The sequence below is a fragment of the Atractosteus spatula genome, chromosome 6 (genome assembly GCF_055471065.1).
Source record: "Atractosteus spatula isolate fAtrSpa1 chromosome 6, fAtrSpa1.hap1, whole genome shotgun sequence".
In the NCBI taxonomy this organism is placed as follows: domain Eukaryota; kingdom Metazoa; phylum Chordata; class Actinopteri; order Semionotiformes; family Lepisosteidae; genus Atractosteus; species Atractosteus spatula.
Genome location: NC_142711.1, coordinates 16,225,581 through 16,244,481, shown reverse-complemented (window position 1 = coordinate 16,244,481; position 18,901 = coordinate 16,225,581). Strand labels below are relative to the sequence as shown.

The 18,901-nt window shown below is 49.2% G+C and overlaps 2 protein-coding genes across 7 annotated transcripts; both read right to left on the bottom strand.

Annotated features, from left to right (window-relative positions):
* LOC148832304 (E3 ubiquitin-protein ligase TRIM39-like) lies at nucleotides 1-3,730 on the bottom strand. The gene is made up of 3 exons (XM_088918118.1): nucleotides 3,705-3,730; nucleotides 3,290-3,409; nucleotides 1-1,068 (listed from the first exon to the last, which is right to left on the bottom strand). The coding sequence occupies exons 1-3, from the start codon at nucleotides 3,728-3,730 to the stop codon at nucleotides 567-569; spliced, it is 648 nt and encodes a 215-aa protein (XP_088774244.1). The 3' UTR covers nucleotides 1-566.
* Nucleotides 3,731-4,733: 1,003 nt separating this feature from the next.
* Nucleotides 4,734-18,413, bottom strand: LOC148832303 (butyrophilin subfamily 3 member A1-like). Of its 6 annotated transcripts, none has more exons than XM_088919489.1 (9): nucleotides 18,322-18,413; nucleotides 15,368-15,540; nucleotides 12,172-12,689; nucleotides 10,573-10,665; nucleotides 9,519-9,752; nucleotides 8,280-8,433; nucleotides 7,495-7,536; nucleotides 6,357-6,383; nucleotides 4,734-5,719 (listed from the first exon to the last, which is right to left on the bottom strand). In XM_088919489.1, exons 3-9 carry the CDS (start codon nucleotides 12,625-12,627, stop codon nucleotides 5,214-5,216), a joined length of 1,512 nt encoding a protein of 503 aa, XP_088775615.1. In that variant the 5' UTR covers nucleotides 12,628-12,689; nucleotides 15,368-15,540; nucleotides 18,322-18,413; the 3' UTR covers nucleotides 4,734-5,213. The 6 variants fall into 6 exon arrangements, with proteins under 6 accessions (XP_088775615.1, XP_088775619.1, XP_088775618.1 ...); XM_088919493.1 differs by having other exon boundaries at nucleotides 10,573-10,662; XM_088919492.1 differs by having other exon boundaries at nucleotides 12,172-12,647.
* Nucleotides 18,414-18,901: the final 488 nt, after the last annotated feature.

Genomic DNA, 18,901 nt, shown 5'->3' with positions numbered 1-18,901 from the left:
TTGAATTTGAATTATTTTTTATTGCCCTTAAGGGAATTTGGATTGCACAACAAGAGCTCATAAACAAATATTATATCTAGGAGTCATGCAATATAACAACAGTACATTACTCAATCAGAACTCTTCCAGTAGCATAAGATTTAAAAAGGAGAGAACTATCTTATATTGAGGAGCAGCAGCTGCCCAACATTCTTTAGTCCTGGGGAGAAGACAAGTCCCCGGTCAGCAGCAGACTCCTTCCCTGAGCCTCGTCTCCACTCCCCGGTCAGCAGCAGACTCCTCCCCTGAGCCTCGTCTCCACTCCCCGGTCAGCAGCAGACTCTGCCCCTGAGTCTCGTCTCCACTCCCCGGTCAGCAGCAGACTCTGCCCCTGAGCCTTGTCTCCACTCCCCGGTCAGCAGCAGACTCTGCCCCTGAGTCTCGTCTCCACTCCCCGGTCAGCAGCAGACTCTGCCCCTGAGCCTTGTCTCCACTCCCCGGTCAGCAGCAGACTCTGCCCCTGAGTCTCGTCTCCACTCCCCGGTCAGCAGCAGACTCTGCCCCTGAGCCTCGTCTCCACTCCCTGGTCAGCAGAGGAGCAGCTGCCCATCATTCTTCAGTCCTGGGGAGAAGACGGGGTACAGCTCTTCGGAGAAGCTGTCTGTCAGCGTGCAGACGGGTGTCGCCCCTTGTTCAGCATCATAGAAGGAGAGGATGCCCCCATCCCAGTCCAAGAACACACCCACGGTCCGGGGCACGTGGGTGGAGAGGAGAGGGGCATCTCTCTTGCCTTTCACACTAAGGATGCCTCTGTCTCCCTCCAAGAGCCAGAATGCCTCGTCTGGAATCACCCCATTTCGGGGCGCGGAGCTGCGAAAGAGCCCCACCCTCCAGAGCTTCTTGGAGCCCACCTCCACCTCCCAGTAGTGGCGTCCCGAGGAGAAGGCCGTGCACCCCAGGACGAAGTACACCCGGTTGAAGCGCTGGGGGCCCTGGGGCAGGGGCTGGCGCCGGGTGCAGGCTTGCACCCCTCTCCGGTCTTTGGACACGATCAGGCAGGGGTGGGCGGTGTCGGGGTTCAGCTGGATACTGGCTGTAGGGAATTCAATTCAACTGCTTAGTCCTGAGAGTGGGGAGAGTACAGGAGAGGAACCCCAGACACAGGGAGGCCCCCCCAGACTCATGCAGCCTTAGTGCGGTAGCATATCAGCAGATCACTGCTGCATTAAAACAGCACGTTCACAATGACAATGTGTCCTGTAGTACATTAGTGCTTTAATCCACGGGGCATTACTGCATTACTGTATTACTGTGTAAGTATAGTAGTGGCATATTAATGCATTTGGCTGTTGATGCATTCCTGTGTTAATACACTAAGGTTTGGTGTTTTCCTATGTTACTAATGTCTTGATACATGAATGTGTTAGCCTATGGGTGCATATCTCACATCATGAAGACACTGGAGAGGCTGGTCTTATCCCACCTGAGAGCCCTGGTCAGCTCATCACTGGACACCCTACAGTTTGCCTACCAGCCCAGTGTTGGTGTGGAGGATGCGATCATCTACATGCTGCAAAGGGCCTACTCACACCTGGACAGGGCTGGCAACACTGTAAGGATCATGTTTTTCGACTTCTCCAGTGCCTTCAATACCATCCAGCCCTTACTTCTAAGGAGGAAGCTGGAGGAGATGCAAGTCGATGCCTCCACGACCTCGTGGATCACTGACTACCTGACAGGCAGACCACAGTCTGTGAGACTTCAGAACTGTGTGTCTGAACAGGTAGTGAGTAACACAGGGGCACCTCAAGGGACAGTTCTTTCTCCATTCCTCTTCACCCTCTATACTTCGGACTTTAAGTACAACTCAAAGTCATGCCACCTGCAGAAGTTCTCAGATGACTCTGCAATTGTGGGATGTATCAAGGGTGAACAGGAGGAGGAGTACAGAGGACTGGTCAGCAGCTTTGTGGAGTGGTGTGGGGTGAACCACTTGGAACTGAATGTTACAAAGACAAAGGAACTGGTGGTAGATTTCAGGAGGAAAAAGGTCAAACCTACTCCTGTCTACATCCATGGGAGTGGCGTGGAGATGGTGGACTCGTACAAGTACCTGGGAGTGCACATCGACGATAGACTGGAATGGTCTAAGAACATCGAGGCCATCTATAAGAAGGGACAGAGCCGACTCTACTTCTTGAGGAGGCTCAGGTCCTTCAATGTGTGTAGTAAGATGCTACACATGTTCTATCAGTCGGTGGTAGCGAGTGCCATTTTCTACGCAGTGGTGTGCTGGGGCTCGGGGATTAGAGCAGTAGATTCCAAAAGGCTGAACAAGCTCATCAGGAGAGCAAGCTCTGTCATTGGGTTTGACCTGGACTCCTTGGAGGTAGTGGCTGAGAGGAGAATGATGTCCAAACTAGAGGCCATCATGGACAACTTCTCCCATCCCCTCTATGACAGGCTTGCAGGAATGAAGAGCACGTTCAGCAATAGACTGATTCATCCACGGTGCGACAGGGAGCGCTACAGAAGGTCATTCTTGCCGTCTGCCATAAGACTGTACAACGCATCCACCTTGCGTCTTGGCAGAGGCAACATCGACAGTGACCTGTTTCTGGACTAAACACATCTACACATCTACTGCTACATCTGTTCTCTTTCTTTTTCCCGTTTACAACCACTTTTTGTGCAATATATGCCAGGGACCTGTGCAATACATTTATATTTATATCTATAGTTACATCTATATTTATATTCATATGTGTGATATGAGTGTGATACGATTTTCTGTGTACTGTTCTGTTCTAGTTTGTTCTTGTGCGTCCGGACTGTGAGTAACTCTTGTATTGTATTGTATGTATTGTACCATTATTATATAATTCGCTACACTGTGGCTGTGTTGTGTGTGTTAAGCTGCTGTTGCACTGCAATTTCCCTCACGGGATCAATAAAGTATCTATCTATCTATCTATCTATCTATCTATCTATCTATCTATCTATCTATCTATCTATCTATCTATCTATAGTATGTACCGGTGTATTGGTGTTTTGTACCTGGTTGCATTAGTTTCCAGGGCCTGTTGGTGGAATTTGGCCCTGCAACAGGCTGTGATATTCAGTGAAGTTCAGTAAAATGGGAATGCACCAAGTGACCTGGGGATCAGGAAAGGACTAGAGCCTTTACCCACCCCTGCCTTCACCACAGGCTCAGCCTCAAGCCTTACAGGGGGAAGAAATACCCTAGGGAAAGATTCCGAGCGTGTGAGGAAAACAGAAGGATCACAGGAAAAGAAGGGACCCCACTTACTTGCGTATTTGCTCACGGAGTCTAGGCCTGCAGGAAAAACAGGAGACAAGGATCAGAATACTTCCGCTATAGTAACACTGCCTCAGTTTACTTCCTGGGTCAAGGGTCAAGAACAATGCTCTCTACACACACGCGAGCTGAGAGGCCCAGGAGGGTTCGAGTTGGCCTTTTCCGGCCAAGCAAGAGAACACTAAAAACAAATCGCCCACCACCACAAGCACCAGTAAATCCTCTATATACCAGTTTAACTGCACCCATGTGAGAACCCAACCCAACCATGACATGAGACACACCTAGTGTGGCTATTGGCAAGTGACTCAAGCTTGTATAGTGGCTTATACTGGCAGGTTGGCTGTAACTGCAGCCCTCTCTTTAGTTGGTCTGCCACAGTCTCCTGTTCCCTTGACATCATTACCCAGTCTTCTCCGACCTGGCAGCCATCCTGAGATACAGAGATACGATACTTTGTCAAGTCCTACTAGCATGTGAACTGTGCTGGAATTCGGTGAAAAAACCTGAAGAACCTGCTCTGCTACATGTGAAAGTTCATAGAACGTTTATATAAGAACATGAAACTGCAACTGACCTTATTGACTTATATTGTCTAACCACATACTCAGGGCTTTGAAAGGACAGAGGACTGGGGCCAGTTTAGCAGAACAAGCACAGGATGTTCCCTGTTTGTCTGAAAGAGTGCTGATCTCTGTCTGCAAACCCACAAAGTATCTGCGAATGTGAGAGTCTGAGATAAAGCAGATGTATCGGCAGCTACTCATATCATGTTTAGGACTTGGTGGTCATGAGATCAGGAGGTTCCCAGCACTACCTCTTGGTGCACCTCCCCGATCAGGACACTGCAGCTGAGGTCTGAGTGTGATCAGGTCCTATAAGACACTGAACATTCTTTCCTGTCCTGCAGAGCCCTACAGCTGAGGTCTGAGTGTGATCAGGTCCTACAAGACACTGAACTTCTGGTCCTGCAGAGCCCTACAGCTGAGGTCTGTGTGATCAGGTCCTACAAGACACTGAACTTCTGGTCCTGCAGAGCCCTACAGCTGAGGTCTGAGTGGGATCAGGTCCTACAAGACACTGAACTTCCGGTCCTGCAGAACCCTACAGCTGAGGTCTGAGTGTGATCAGGTCCTACAGTATAAGACACCGAACATCCTGTCCTGTCCTGCAGTTGAGGTGTGAGTGTGATCAGGTCCTGTGGCCTGTGGCCATGGATGACAGAGTGAATGAAGAACTCATTGCCATTGAGAGGATGCACAGGGGAAACATGCTGTGGGAATATGAAGTATGACCAATGATAATCCCCCTGGTGCAGCAGTTTCTCTCTGCTGCCCTGATCTGTGTGCAGTGGGGCTGCTGTGTGTCACTTCACTGGGTGAAGTCCAGTACCCCAGATCGCCCACAACACCCCTAGTGAATGAATTCATTGGAATTGAATTTGAATTATTTTTTATTGCCCTTAAGGGAATTTGGATTGCACAACAAGAGCTCATAAACAAATATTATATCTAGGAGTCATGCAATATAACAACAGTACATTACTCAATCAGAACTCTTCCAGTAGCATAAGATTTAAAAAGGAGAGAACTATCTTATATTGAGGAGCAGCAGCTGCCCAACATTCTTTAGTCCTGGGGAGAAGACAAGTCCCCGGTCAGCAACAGACTCCTTCCCTGAGCCTCGTCTCCACTCCCCGGTCAGCAGCAGACTCTGCCCCTGAGTCTCGTCTCCACTCCCCGGTCAGCAGCAGACTCTGCCCCTGAGCCTCGTCTCCACTCCCCGGTCAGCAGCAGACTCTGCCCCTGAGCCTTGTCTCCACTCCCCGGTCAGCAGCAGACTCTGCCCCTGAGTCTCGTCTCCACTCCCCGGTCAGCAGCAGACTCTGCCCCTGAGCCTCGTCTCCACTCCCTGGTCAGCAGAGGAGCAGCTGCCCATCATTCTTCAGTCCTGGGGAGAAGACGGGGTACAGCTCTTCGGAGAAGCTGTCTGTCAGCGTGCAGACGGGTGTCGCCCCTTGTTCAGCATCATAGAAGGAGAGGATGCCCCCATCCCAGTCCAAGAACACACCCACGGTCCGGGGCACGTGGGTGGAGAGGAGAGGGGCATCTCTCTTGCCTTTCACACTAAGGATGCCTCTGTCTCCCTCCAAGAGCCAGAATGCCTCGTCTGGAATCACCCCATTTCGGGGCGCGGAGCTGCGGAAGAGCCCCACCCTCCAGAGCTTCTTGGAGCCCACCTCCACCTCCCAGTAGTGGCGTCCCGAGGAGAAGGCCGTGCACCCCAGGACGAAGTACACCCGGTTGAAGCGCTGGGGGCCCTGGGGCAGGGGCTGGCGCCGGGTGCAGGCTTGCACCCCTCTCCGGTCTTTGGACACGATCAGGCAGGGGTGGGCGGTGTCGGGGTCCAGCTGGATACTGGCTGTAGGGAATTCAATTCAACTGCTTAGTCCTGAGAGTGGGGAGAGTACAGGAGAGGAACCCCAGACACAGGGAGGCCCCCCCAGACTCATGCAGCCTGAGTGCGGTAGCATATCAGCAGATCACTGCTGCATTAAAACAGCACGTTCACAATGACAATGTGTCCTGTAGTACATTAGTGCTTTAATCCACGGGGCATTACTGCATTACTGTATTACTGTGTAAGTATAGTAGTGTTGGCATATTAATGCATTTGGCTGTTGATGCATTCCTGTGTTAATGCACTAAGGTTTGGTGTTTTCCTATGTTACTAATGTCTTGATACATGAATGTGTTAGCCTACGGGTGCATATACAGTATGTACCGGTGTATTGGTGTTTTGTACCTGGTTGCATTAGTTTCCAGGGCCTGTTGGTGGAATTTGGCCCTGCAACAGGCTGTGATATTCAGTGAAGTTCAGTAAAATGGGAATGCACCAAGTGACCTGGGGATCAGGAAAGGACTAGAGCCTTTACCCACCCCTGCCTTCACCACAGGCTCAGCCTCAAGCCTTACAGGGGGAAGAAATACCCTTGGGAAAGATTCCGAGCGTGTGAGGAAAACAGAAGGATCACAGGAAAAGAAGGGACCCCACTTACTTGCGTATTTGCTCACGGAGTCTAGGCCTGCAGGAAAAACAGGAGACAGGGATCAGAATATTTCCGCTATAGTAACACTGCCTCAGTTTACTTCCTGGGTCAAGGGTCTGGTACAATGCTCTCTACACACACGCGCGAGCTGAGAGGCCCAGGAGGGTTCGAGTTGGCCTTTTCCGGCCAAGCAAGAGAGACACTAAAAACAAATCGCCCACCACCACCAGCACCATGTAAATCCTCTATATACCAGTTTAACCGCACCCATGTGAGAATGTGACATTCTAAACCTTTCATCAATTAACCAACCATGACATGAGACACAGCTAGTGTGGCTATTGGCAAGTGACTCAAGCTTGTATAGTGGCTTATACTGGCAGGTTGGCTGTAACTGCAGCCCTCTCTTTAGTTGGTCTGCCACAGTCTCCTGTTCCCATGACATCATTACCCAGTCTTCTCCGACCTGGCAGCCATCCTGAGATACAGAGATATGATACTTTGTCAAGTCCTACTAGCTTGTGAGCTGTGCTGGAATTCGGTGAAAAAACCTGAAGAACCTGCTCTGCTACATGTGAAAGTTCATAGAACGTTTAAATAAGAACATGAAACTGCAACTGACCTTATTGACTTATATTGTCTAACCACATACTCAGGGCTTTGAAAGGACAGGGGACTGGGGCCAGTTTAGCAGAACAAGCACAGCACGTTCCCTGTTTGTCTGAAAGAGTGCTGATCTCTGTCTGCAAACCCACAAAGCATCTGCTAATATGAGAGTCTGAGATAAAGCAGATGTATCGACAGCTACTCATATCATGTTTAGGACTTAGCGGTCTTGAGATCAGGAGGTTCCCAGCACTACCTCTTGGTGCACCTCCCCGATCAAGACACTGCAGCTGAGGTCTGAGTGTGATCAGGTCCTACAAGACACTGAACATCCTGTCCTGTCCTACAGCTGAGGTCTGAGTGTGATCAGGTCCTACAAGACACTGAACATCCTGTCCTGTCCTGCAGCTGAGGTCTGAGTGTTATCAGGTCCTGTGGCCTGTGGCCATGGATGACAGAGAGAATGAAGAACTCATTGCCATTGAAAGGATGCACAGGGGAAACATGCTGTGGGAATATGAAGTAGAGATGACACACCCACCTTGGTGTTTGGTCTTCATTGGATTGAAGGTAAATACAGTCACTGAAAGAAACAGAAAGAAAGAAATGCCACGTGTATTAAGGGCTCAGCTGAGCAGAATGTCACATGTTGGGGGAGCAGTAATTCCCATAGGTCAGTTCCAGGTCTGTTGTGGGTCACTCAGGGGTCGCTCACAGGCAAAGGGCTGGAGTCCGTGACATAATCAGGCAGGTGCTGTGGAGCTTCCTCACAGACACAGCTGTCCGTGATCTTACCTGAGGGTGAGTGTGCAGGAGCAGGAGCGGCTAGTCTTTCAGCAAAGTTGCTTCTCCTGGGTCACTTACAAAATGAATTCACTAGCACTGCCAACAGGCAAGAATCAGGCGTATTGAGAGGTTACTTGGGTATCTTAATTTACAATAATTTGGCTCAACCCTCTTGGCTGAGGGCTGACCTCCTGACCACAGGATGAAGAGGACGAGGGGCTGGGACCCCCTGCAGATTGAGGAGTGTCCCAGGGGCAGCTGCAGAGGTGGAGCCGGGGGGCAGGAGGGATATACAAGAGGAATGTGAGGGAGACAAGGGGATCACGTTCAGTATAAATGATGTATAAGGAAGGAAATGACATCATGACTGATTGCAGATTGCAGGCAGCTGAGGCTGATTGAACTTGGCTGCTGTCATCCCTCCCGAACGTTAATGGTAAAACTACCCTGTGCAAAGAGCTCCAGTTCCCGCTGCTATGGGCTCAGTGCTGCTCAGCCCCCAGGAGAGTGATGGGCCACCTGCTCTCCACTCAGACCCACCTGGTCTCCAGGCCCTCTGCAGCTCCTGCGTGCACACCTCCTCCAGGCGTCTGTGTAGCGCGGTCAGCGCGGCCCTCAGGTCTCCGAACGACAGCGTGGTGAGATCGTACTGGCCGGGCTCGCTGGGCAGGGGCGCAGCGGGGGTCTGGGCCTCCTGGGGGGAAAGGAAGAAGCCCGAGAGGTGAGGACCGGCGCACAGGTGAGGCGAGAGACGCTCCTCCCCCATTCGTTTTGCTGGAATGGTGAAACACATTCACATGCACATCTGGGAAACAAAGCACAACCCTTTGTTTGTTTCAAATCAGGGAACCAGATTCTGGGGTAGTGCAGTCTGAGACATGTGGCAGAAAATATAAGATACAATCTGTTCAGAAAAGGGCAGCCAGAAGCACTCCTGGGCTCAGAGGAATGTCCCAAGACTGACAAGCTAATGAACCTGTTCAGCTCTGAACAGAGAGGCCTGCAAGGGCTCCTTATTTAAAGGGAAAAGACCAGGTAGTTACAGTAAGTGCCAGGAGTTTGAGAGACAAAACAGAACAAAGTTAAGAGCAAAATGTGAGAAACAAATGCTGCAGCTCTAGCAGGTGATCACATGTGAATAAAGGGATATGGCGTCTCATTGCAAGATTCCATGGGCTAGATATCAGAAGCCGAGACAGGCTTGGGAGACATTGTCAAGGACAAAAACGTCTTGCCTGGGAACCGGGAAGGAAGAGAGGGAGAGATCCAGAGAAAAAGACTGGGATGGCAATTTGGAACTTTGCCTGTGTTTGAAGCAGCCAGAGGACTGAAGGAGTTAAGTCGAAAGAGCTGACAGAGCTGAGCTGTGGTTCACTGTGTGCTGCTGTTTTCCTGTGCTGGAGATAAGAGCCCCTTGTGCCATGAGGCTCTGCTACACCGTGACAGATTAACTCAAATTACAGGCACTTCCCTCCTGCATTCAAATCAGGGAACCAGATTCTGGGGTAGTCAGTGAACCAGTCAGGCTTGCAGGCGATAGCAAAATAGGAGGATTAGCAAACACTGTAGGAGCTGCACATGAAACGTAAGAAGACCAAGATAAAATTCAAAGCTAGGCAAACACCTGGCAGATGGCATTTACTGTAGACTATTTTGGTCAGCACATTATAAAACAAGTATTGCAGCTTCTATACTGAACTGATTCAAGATGTGAATCTTTTTAGTCTTATATAGAGGAGATTATGAGGGGACCTGATTCAAGAGCCCACTCCCACTCACCAGCGCCTCTTCCCCAGTGCTCTCTCTCAGTGCCAGCTGGCTCCAGGTGCTCTCCCTCTCCCTCAGCTCGGACAGCTCTCTCTCCAGGTGCTGGCGGATCTCCGCCGAGCGGCTCATGCTCTCCTCTTCCGCCCTGCGGAAGAGCTCGGCTGCCTGCCCGCTCAGCTGCGCCAGGCTCTCGGCAAGCTGCGCCAGGGTCTGCTCACACTCCCTCCGCTCCTGGGCCAGAGATGCCTGTCGGGGAGCAAAACGGTGAGGGATGGAGTGTGATTTTCACGCCTCAAACCCCGTAACCGCACACGGGGAAGAACAAGGACAGTTCACACAGGCTCGTCTGCCCCACCCACCTCCCAGCCACTCGTCCTTTGACACATCACAGGCGGAGATCAGCACAGAGCAGTGTCCCTCTCTGACAGCTCCACACGCCTGCAAGTACCCAGGAGGCCACAGGGGGCGCTGTATTTCTGTAGCTAGTAAACCAGCTAAAGCCTGGCCAACTAATCCCAACTTCCCCTCAGCTGCACCTAGCCAACTGTGCACTGCCACATGGGGAGATCTCAGTCACAGATAGTGACATGACCCAGGCTCGAACCCGCGGTCACAGATCTGTCTTGATCATGGGCGAGCGCCTCCAAAAGGTGTGCTACTCAGAAACCAGCAGAACAGAATTTTGGGTTTATTTTTCGTTAAAATGTGAGAGTTTTAAATATCCATTGCAGGAGTAAATATGAATTAGCTGTGACTATACTTTTACTCTTAAAGTTGTTCCTTGTAAAATGTGTCTGTTTCACTGGTCACAACCAGCTATGCCCTGCTGATCAACCCTAACAGCGGGAAACAGCTGTCTCTGCCTGCTAACGTTGACTCTGTTTATGTGAAACAGAAATAAGGTCATTAAAAGTAGACGCTTGCAGCATTATGAAAAAGTGAGATATGTTTACTATTCATAGTAATTCTCCTTGAAAACCCCACGTTCCTTATCTATTTCTGCTGCTACTTGTCCGACAATCCGACAGTCCGTGTTTAAAGATTCCCAGTCTTTCGCTCTACTCACCCTCAGGCTCTCGGTGGCAGCGTCCAGGCGTTCGATCCCACTCTGCCTCTCCAGAATTCCCTCCTTTGTGGCCTTCAGTGCCTCCTGCAGCTGCTCCAGGGACAGAGAGTGCATGTGATGAACAGGATGACAGCTGGGCAAACATATCTCCCTACCTCCGAAGAGGAAAACCCCCTTTGGACACAGCTGGTCTCTGGGAGGACTGTTCTACCAAAGACATTGACAGTTCCAACTCAGAGAACTGCAGAATCAACAGGGAAACACCACCCAGTGGACAGAGGTGGAAACTAAAGGGAAGTGCATTTAACACTTTCAACTTCTTTACGCAAAGGGAGGTGGGAGTGTGGAACAATCAATCCTGTCACGTTGTTGAAGCCGATACTCTGGCTTCTGTCAAGGAACAGTTGAATGAAAATGCTCATGTAAACCGAAAAACAGGAAATAAGGCTTCACTTCAAGGGCAGTGGGAGCATGGGACAAGCTAGCCTGCCAAGCTGTAGAAGCCGATACCCTGGCTTCCTTCTAGAAACATGTGAATAAGATTCCTGGATCGAATAGAATATAAGAGCATGAGGCCACAAACGAGGCAAGGACACTCAGTCCGTCTAGCTTATCTAGTAGGTAGTAGGTAATTGATCACAGGATCCAGCCTTTTTGCGTTTTAAGGTCATAGTGAAACGCACTGCATTTCAAAAAATGTTCAAGGATGTTCAATATGTTGCTATACCGGTTATGCTTTGCACATAGCCAAAGGACAAATGATGTGCATTTAATACATTACATGCTAATGACTAAACCCACAATTTGTCTGAAGCCAAGAGAAAGCTGTAGCACTGGAGTCACCTTCTCTGAAAAGAAATGAGACCAGGAAATAAGATGATTTATGTATTGTGTAATGTAAATATAATAACTGATGTGTGAGGCTTGTTGTAAATTAAACAGAGTCCCTCCCTCCTTTCTTGAATTTCTCTGTTAGTCTGGCAATTCTGCATGTTGAGTCATGTGGAATGTCCTGGTGTTATTGCAGCAGGAGAGACTGGGCTGGGAAACAGTAATTCCAGCACAATCCCAGCTGAATCCTCTCTCCCAGTGCGGTTATCCCACACAAACACAAGTAACGGAGCACACAGCCTGACTGGTGAAGGAGCTGGGAGGAGATCTCAGTGATGTTGGCGTCTGTGTGCAGGAGGACACAGCCTGACTGGTGAAGGAGCTGGGAGGAGATCTCAGTGATGCTGGCGTCTGTGTGCAGGAGGACACAGCCTGACTGGTGAAGGAGCTGGGAGGAGATCTCAGTGATGCTGGCGTCTGTGTGCAGGAGGACACAGCCTGACTGGTGAAGGAGCTGGGAGGAGATCTCAGTGATGTTGGAGTCTGTGTGCAGGAGGACACAGCCTGACTGGTGAAGGAGCTGGGAGGAGATCTCAGTGATGCTGGCGTCTGTGTGCAGGAGGACACAGCCTGACTGGTGAAGGAGCTGGGAGGAGATCTCAGTGATGCTGGCGTCTGTGTGCAGGAGGACACAGCCTGACTGGTGAAGGAGCTGGGAGGAGATCTCAGTGATGCTACTGTCTCAGTGGTAACTGATGTGTTCAGTACCTGATTGGGGCTTCGGTTCTGGTCCGGCTTGGCCTTTCTTGTCTGGGGTGACCCCTGGCTGGGGTTGGTGGTCGGCAACAGGCGGTGGCCTCGGAAGGCGGGGTTGTCGAGGTGGCGGCGGGCGTGGTCCTCGCAGAGTGCCAACAGGCAGAGGGTGCAGGAGAGGGCAGCCGGGGGCCTGGCAGGCGTGGCGGGGCAGGCGTCACAGAGCGGGACACTTGCCCTGGCCCTGGCCCGCAGCTGCTCCGCCACCTCGGCCAGGCTCAGGTTGCGGCGCAGCGCCAGGGGGTCCGAGATGGGCTGGCGGCACTGCGGGCAGCGGTGGTCTCCCGAGGACTTCCAGTGGCGCTGGATGCAGGCCTGGCAGAAGCTGTGCCCGCAGGGCAGGGAGACGGGCTCCTGGAAGAGGTCCAGGCACACAGCACACACGAGCGCGTCCTCCAGTGCCGACGCCATGGAACTGGATGACTGAGACACTGGCCACAGGACACAGAGGGACAACTCTGTGACACTAGACACTGGAGACAGAGGGACAACTCTGTGACACTGGACACTGGAGACAGAGGGACAACTCTGTGACACTGGACACTGGAGACAGAGGGATGGCTCTGTGACACTGGACACTAGAGACAGAGGGACAACTCTGTGACACTGGACACTGGAGACAGAGGGACAACTCTGTGACACTGGACACTGGAGACAGAGGGATGGCTCTGTGACACTGGACACTAGAGACAGAGGGACAACTCTGTGACACTGGACACTGGAGACAGAGGGACAACTCTGTGACACTAGACACTAGAGACAGAGGGACAACTCTGTGACACTGGACACTGGAGACACACGGCACACACAAGCACATCCTTCAACATGGACACCATGACACTGGATCGAAATCACTGCGACCCAGACACAGAGGTGCAGTCTGACCCAAAACAACTAACTCCGAACACAAGACAGGTCACATTATTTCTGCTGCTAATAAATCAGCAGAATTATAAAAGGGTTGAGATCAAATTTAAAAGTGGGCAAATACCTGGCAGATGGCACTTAATGTAGAGAAGGGAAGAACTTTACAAGCAGGTAGCAAGCACATAAACTTAATACAAACTGGGAAACTCTCTTCTAGAACAGGAGTTTTTGTTGAAAATTGTTTACATCTTCTAGACCAGTGGTTCTCAACCGGGGGGCCTCAGTTAACTTCCAAGGGGGCCGCAAGATGACTCAAAATAGTTGAAAAATATCAACAAGATGCTTAAATCCCTAAAAATCACAGCAACTAATGGACGAAGCAAAAAAAAATCATGTATAAGTTCATATCTGCAAGTATAATAAAACTTTTTTAGACAACATGTAGCCTCACATCATATTTCTCACTCTGATGAGAAATTAGGAACATCACGTGCCTCGCGGAGCTCTCACTCGGACCAAATTGTTCACTGCGGCGCGTAACCTTGGCAACCTTTCTGTCAGACGAAACGGACACATTTTTAATTCGGCCGCTAAAACAACTTTCAGCCGAGCAACCAAAAACTCTCCCTGGCACTTCCATCACTGATGGAAACACTCCAGGGCCGGATCCAGAGTTTGACGAAACACCCACAGCTCGCTACAAAAGGCAGAAGTGCTCGGCTAATGCAGGACCGACAACACGTAGAAAACCTGACGCTAGTTACCTTAACTGTGGCTTTGTTTTGTTTTCCAAAAGCCAAGGTTTGCCTCTGCCACAATGTGTAGTCTGTTCCCGAGTACTATCCAACGAGTGAACGAGACCTTCCGAGTTGATCAGACATTTACAGACAAAACATGACGAGGACAAAGACAAGCCCAGGTCATTTTGTGACCGAAAGGCAAAAGAACTGACATGACGCAGAAGCTGAAATGAAGGTAACTACTGGGGTGGATAGGAAACGCCTGAACATATCATACACCGTATTTTAAGAATTTCTTTTGATTTTTTTTCTTCAGAAATACTCATTCTTTGTTTCCTTGAAAAAGTAATAGTTAAGCCGAGTTAGTCAGTAGCTTTTGTTGTGAAGTTATGAAAAATGTCTGCAGTGACAAATTCTGTATTTTGGAAATTACTTATTATTATTATTTATGCCTCAGAAATGCCTACGCATCTTATGTTATGATTAAGTATTTTAGGCACTAGCAAAAAACTTGTATTTAATAAACATACCGGCTCTTTTCGAAATGCCTATTAATTTTGTGTCATGTTGGAAACAACACATAGGCAGTGTAATAGCACCAGCGACAAATACGTTTTGGTTAATTAACATGATGCTGAAAACGAGTGCTTTTGTCATCATTGCAGCAAAAGTACAAGAGGGAAAATGTCACGGCCTGTGTAGGGGGCCGCTCGAATATTCTCTCGGACACTTGGGGGACCTTGGAGGAATAAAGGTCGAGAACCACTGCTCTGGACAACGAAGGGAAGCAAATAAAAAGGAAAAAATCAGATACTGAAGTATTTATAAAATCCTGAAAGGCACCGACAAAGTTAGCCCAGATGACCTCTTCAGAACAAACAGGGAAGCTAGTGTAAACTACAGGAATGGCTTTTAAAACCGAGAACAGGAGTCACTCCTTTGCACAAAGGGTGGTGGGAGTGTGGCACAGGCTACGCAGTCGTGCTGTTGAAGGCAATACGCTGGTGTCTTTCAAGACACAGCTAGGTGAGATTTTGGACCAATTAGCGATTAACGACCAAATGGGACCCTTTTGTTTATAACCTGCCTTGTGTTGTTACAATGCAAAAGAAAGCGAATGCAGTAACATAACATAACATGACTTTATTAGCCCTATACAATTTCTTGCATTAGGAATTCACCTTTCGCATACCCCAGCTTGCTCTCCATGAGACAGACAGGGAGAGAAGCTTGGGGTCAGAGCACAGGGTCAGCTATTGTACAGTGCCCCTGGAGCAGTTGGGGTTAAGAGCCTTGCTCGGGGGCCCAACGGAGTAGGATTCATCTGCCAGCTGCGGGATTTGAACCCACAAGGTATGAAGCAGCTGCTCATGCTCAGTTCCAAACCTGCTATGGTAAGTGTTTGCAGACCGAAAAGCGATGCAAACTCAGTTGCAGCTGCTGCCTGCAAGTCGAAAGAGACTCTTCTAGAAATTTGGAAGACTTTCAATATATTCAACGAAAGTCTTCCCAAGAGTGAGGCAGTGAAGGAGCGACAGACTCACCACAGCGTGAAGGCAGCTCGTCGTGATGGGAGCAGCTCTCGTCCAGATCTCTGCCTGTCTCGCGCTCGCAGCAAAGACAGAGACGTGCTGCCTAGCCTGACCAGGTCTTCAACCCACCCACGCCCTTTTCCTGACTGTGGGCGGCACTGCTGGGATTGTGCCCAGGTTCGTTCCTGTCGGCACATGTCAGGAGACAAAGAACAACACCACCTATTCAGGGAAAGAGGAACCTGAATCTGCATGAGACAAAAGCAAAGCTTTTGAACTGGTTGCACAGACGGAGCCGGATGCACATCCTGGTGTGCTGTATGTGATGGCAGCTGCAAGGAACATCCCTAAGGTCATCACGATTTAGACAGATGTTCGAAAAGATATCAAGATCTCTTATTAAAGGATTTCTCAAGACTGAACTTTACCCAGCAACCGAAAGCTCCACTATGCAGAGAAACGCAGCTTAGAGACAAGTCTGGGTTTGACAGCAGCTCAGTCCCAGGTTAAAAACTGATCGATTTCCATGAGTATATACTGTACTGTAAACTCTAATCCCTGCCTCTGGCTCTCCTTAGTTTCCAGGAAAATACTCCATTTCAGCCCAGGCAGAGTCAGTAACCTACACAAGACAGTGAACAACAAACCAATAGGACAAAAGACAAGACAATAAGAGGCTACCTCATTAGCAGGCACTGAAGATATTGCAATATCATAGCAATCGCAGAGACCTGGCTGTCCGACAGTGACAGAAAAGAGTGTGACACTGGCAGATACACTCGGATACAGATGGCAGATACAGAGAGACAGGAAAGCCAGAAGAGGAACAAGTTTAGATCTGTATATCAAAAAAAGTGTGCAGGTTCAGGAGCCTGAGACTGGAGATAAGATCCAAGTAAGGGTACAATGACTTGCAAGCACAGGGTATAAAGGATATTAGAGAGGTCTCGAGAGAGAGAAATATTGCATTGGAGGCAAAAATAAATAGGTTTTATCAATATGACAATGGCAAAAGAAACATTAAGGAAGCAGTAAAGTGTGTCTGAGACAATAATGTGAAACCTGTAGGTTGTTAAAGAGAAATGACTGAAGACAATTACTTCACTCAGGTCTTCAGTGAGGAAGAAGTCAACAACAGGCAGGCCCCAGGCAGAGGAAGGACAAGAGTCTGTAGCAGAGAGCATCACCATAGAAGAGGAAGAAGAGTTTTGGGTACTAGAATCTCGCAAGGTTAATAAATGCCCGGGGCTGATGGTATCTGACAAATTGTACTGAATGAAACAAGAGCCATAATTGGAATCCAATGACATAAGTCTTTCGGCAATCTCTCAGGTCAGGACTCGTACCCAGGACCTGGAGAACTGCTAATGTAAGAAACAGTGACAAAACTGACCCAGGTACATATAGGCTAGGACAACTGACATCTATTACACACTCTATAAGGTAAGCAAAAAGCAGAAGAAGCCTGCTGGGTTGAGTTTGTCAGTGCTTTTGAGGATTTTTAATACTTATATTACTTGTATCAGGGCACCACTTAGTCTTCTTTGGGGAAGACTTAAAAGACTCAGTTTGTTCAGTCTGTCAGTGTGGGACACTGCCTTCAGACTAAAGAGACTCAGTTCATTCAGTCTGTCAGTGTGGGACACTCCCTTCAGACTAATGAGACAATCCCTTCAGCTTGTCAGTGTGGGACATCGTTTTGCACACAATAGCTCAGATTCCTAATGCATACCGTATGTGCATGTCTGCTGTTCTGGAGCCCTATTCCAGGATGATTTTGTATGACAGAGACTGAAAGAAGAAAATTCCTGATGCACTCAAAGGTTTTAACTGTCACATCAGCAAAACAACAAACACAGCCAGTGCCCAGAAGGAATCTTGCTGTTGTTTTTTCAGCCCTTACAACAATAACAACATGCCAATCATGGAAAAGAACACCCCCCGCCCCCGTCTTCCAGCCCTGTACGTTGGTGTCCAGTGACAGAACTGGTTTGTCCTCACGCTGTGATGGGGTTGGAGTTGTCAGTTGCACACCCAGCAGAAGGAATGGAGCAGAAATGGAAGCAGAGTGGAAACAGTGGCGGCAGGCAGGGGGCGGCCCAGAGACCCGGAGCTGGGAGACACACAGCTGGGGCGAAGGAGGCCCTGTCTGGGCCTTAGGGCAGGGCAGCTGGTCTGTCCAGGAGTGACCGCCTCCTCCACACTCGGGGAATCTCCCAGTCCCCCCTCCTTCAGCTGGTCCAGGGCCATCATGTATATTAGAAAAATCCCACTTTAAAAAATTCATCTGTCCCGGCAACTCTGAGCTCCCTCCATGCGGAGGCTTGGAGCAGACTCCGATACACACCTGTGGCTAATTCTGCATGGGGTCCCTTCTCTTAATCACACTCTTACATTAAAGACACCACAGTGCTGCCTGAGCGTTAGCGCTGTCCCCCCCTTGTGGTTCCATCTGGAACTTTTTTCAGCTATTTTACAGGCACAGGGTAGGATTACTGCAGACGGTATTGAGGAATTATATGCCTCGTTCATCTTACTTTCTCCAGTTTAAAAATACTTACGTAACCTATAACAGATTTAAACACGACAGAACCTAATAATTTCTACAATTACAATTAAACCATGTTTAACCGACAGCAAACGGACACTATTAACCTGACGTCTTAACATAACTAACGGAGCTCCGCGCTCGTATCTGAGCCCCACAAACTCTCGTTTACACTTTTTATACCTTTAAAACAAATACGAACACTTAAACCCGAAGGTCTAAGAACACCCGAAAAAAGTCTCCACAGCCGCACGGTTGCGTTTCCTTTCTTCTCTTTTCAGCATGGAATAAACCTTTACTTGTTCCTTTGCAGCCTACGAATTCTGACGCAGCTACCTACTTGAACCACCTCAACCTTATATGACGAAACAGCAACATCCCTAAACATAAAACTACAGACACTGAAAAGCCCCATTACCTCATCTTAACTGGTCTTAGCTCAATCATGAGAAAATACACCGGTTTCCCCCGTGTACAGGTGTGTTTTTTGTAGTACAGTGCGCGAATGACAAAGTCCAGTATTTCTGGTGATTTGTGGAAGCTCACTATGAGTGGCGTAGCACAGATTGCAGCTTTGCAGTGCCTTAACCAGCCACTAGATGGCAAGATAGTATCGAGTAAAGGAGTTTATTGACGTACACTGACATTGGGATTTCTTATTCGCGCCATTCTCTGAACATGTGCACAGTACAACAGTGGATTTCAAAATGGTACATAATAAATAGTGATAGTATGTACAGTAGAACAATAAATACATGGTAGATCAAGTCAGAAGTGTATAGTGCACAGGCACATTGAGGTCTGAGGCATTGCACAGTTAGCTGTTAATGTGCGCTGCTGTAGGGTAGAAGCTGAGTCTAGGGGTCTGTGCTTCAGTGATGCGGTACCGCTTGCCAGAGTGCAGGGGGGAGGGGAGAACAGTTTGTGTCCGGGATGGCTGGGATCCTGGATGATGGATCGGGCTTCATTGCGACAGCGGATGGTGTGGATCTCACCGA

Bases quoted from the DNA above. Each gene is read 5' to 3' on its own strand.
- LOC148832304 (XM_088918118.1), bottom strand. From the start codon at position 3,730: ATGGCTGCCAGGTCGGAGAAGACTGG. The intron at 3,410-3,704 runs GTAATGATGTCA...GTGTGTGTAGAG, and splicing joins GCCAGGTCGGAGAAGACTGG to AGCATTGTTCTTGACCCTTG. The intron at 1,069-3,289 runs GTAAGTGGGGTC...CCCTACAGCCAG, and splicing joins CTCCGTGAGCAAATACGCAA to TATCCAGCTGAACCCCGACA.
- LOC148832303 (XM_088919489.1), bottom strand. From the start codon at position 12,627: ATGGCGTCGGCACTGGAGGACGCGCTCGTGTGTGCTGTGTGCCTGGAC. The intron at 10,666-12,171 runs GTACTGAACACA...CTGTCCCTGGAG, and splicing joins AGAACCGAAGCCCCAATCAG to CAGCTGCAGGAGGCACTGAA. The intron at 7,537-8,279 runs GTGGGTCTGAGT...TGTTTCTTTCAG, and splicing joins GCAGAGGGCCTGGAGACCAG to TGACTGTATTTACCTTCAAT.